Source organism: Oratosquilla oratoria, chromosome 8, assembly GCF_046742065.1.
Source record: "Oratosquilla oratoria isolate Oo_2021 chromosome 8, ASM4674206v1, whole genome shotgun sequence".
NCBI lineage: Eukaryota > Metazoa > Arthropoda > Malacostraca > Stomatopoda > Squillidae > Oratosquilla > Oratosquilla oratoria.
Window position 1 is genome coordinate 1,595,583 of NC_134784.1, and position 1,357 is coordinate 1,596,939.

The following is a 1,357-nucleotide window of genomic DNA, read 5'->3' on the forward strand; positions in this document are numbered from 1 at the left end:
TACAAAGGTTTTGAATCTTATGTGATCATTATACAAGTATTTTAACACTAGTTGTCTCCAAATTTAAATTTGACTCATCTTTATAGGTAATTCTCGCTATCACGCACTTCAATTTAATGGCAAGCGTGGCTGCTACCAATTCAAGTCTTGCAATGGTAATTGATTTCAGAGGTGCCACTTTGGATTTTCCCAAAATGAAGCTACACTGGATCATACCATCAACATGTTTGTATCTTAGATATACCACTGAACCACATGCTAATTCACTAGTCACAAAAAATGTGACACTGAATTGACTCTTACTTTTGACATTATACCTTTCTTCATACAATGATCAATGCTAAACAGTTTGAACTTGTTCACACTTGACATCTAAACATTTATTTGTCCTTTATCCCTTTCACTCAAAGCACAATCCCATCCACTGCCATTTCTAAATAAATTTTGTAACAATATTCCTCCTTCAAGAAAAACTGGTGCTAATATACCCAATGGGTCGTAAACTTTACCAATTACTGCTAACAATTCTCGTAGTCCAAGGTATCTCATCAACATTGAGTGATGTACTTATTTTTGCCAAGTGACCAGTTTAATCCTAATGTCTTTCTTACTACATCTTCATCCTTGATGAACTTCTCTATGCTATCACTACACTTTTCTTTGGGTAAGCTATTCAAAACTTTAAAGGAATTGCTATTGAACTTTGTCAAATTGAATCCACCTTTACTACAAAGGTCTATCACATTAACACTATTGTCAATCAACTCTTCAGTTTCATCAGATGACACCAAAAGGTCATCTACATAGAAGTTATTGAGAACTATTTCGCTTACTGATGCGTGGAACTGACTGCCATGATCTTGCACAACTCGTTTTAGAGCATAATTTGCAATACTAGGTGAGCAACTAGCACCAAATGGATGAGAAGTCATCCGCAGCTTAACTATATCACTTCCTATTTGTCCATCTTTCCACCACAAAAAACGCAAATAATCTCTATCATCTTCAGGTACTTTAACTTGATAATACATAGTTTCTATATCCGCAGTACACGCGTAGTCCTAGTCTAAATCTCAAAAGTACACCTAACAGAAGATTACTTGTATCAGGTCCTTGTTGCAACAGATTTAAAGAGAAATCATTCACATGGGCTGCGCAATCAAATACTACACACACTTTATCCTTTTTGGTAGGATGGCACACTCCAAAATTTGGAATATACCATGCTTGCTGATTCTTCACCTCACACTTAGGAACTTTTTCGGCATACCCTTTCTCTAGTAAATTAATCATGAATTGCTTATACTGCCTATAATACTCATCCTTGAATTTATGCTTTAACCACTGAAATCTTTCA

At 35.4% G+C, this 1,357-nt stretch overlaps 1 protein-coding gene across 1 annotated transcript; it reads right to left on the bottom strand.

The window, feature by feature from the left end:
• Positions 1-548: 548 nt before the first annotated feature.
• On the bottom strand, positions 549-932 carry LOC143027519 (uncharacterized). Its single transcript, XM_076188805.1, has one exon. It carries the CDS (start codon positions 930-932, stop codon positions 549-551), a length of 384 nt encoding a protein of 127 aa, XP_076044920.1.
• Positions 933-1,357: the final 425 nt, after the last annotated feature.

Excerpts from the sequence above, each read along its gene's own strand:
- LOC143027519 (XM_076188805.1), bottom strand. The coding sequence starts at position 932 with ATGACTTCTCATCCATTTGGTGCTAGTTGCTCACCTAGTATTGCAAAT.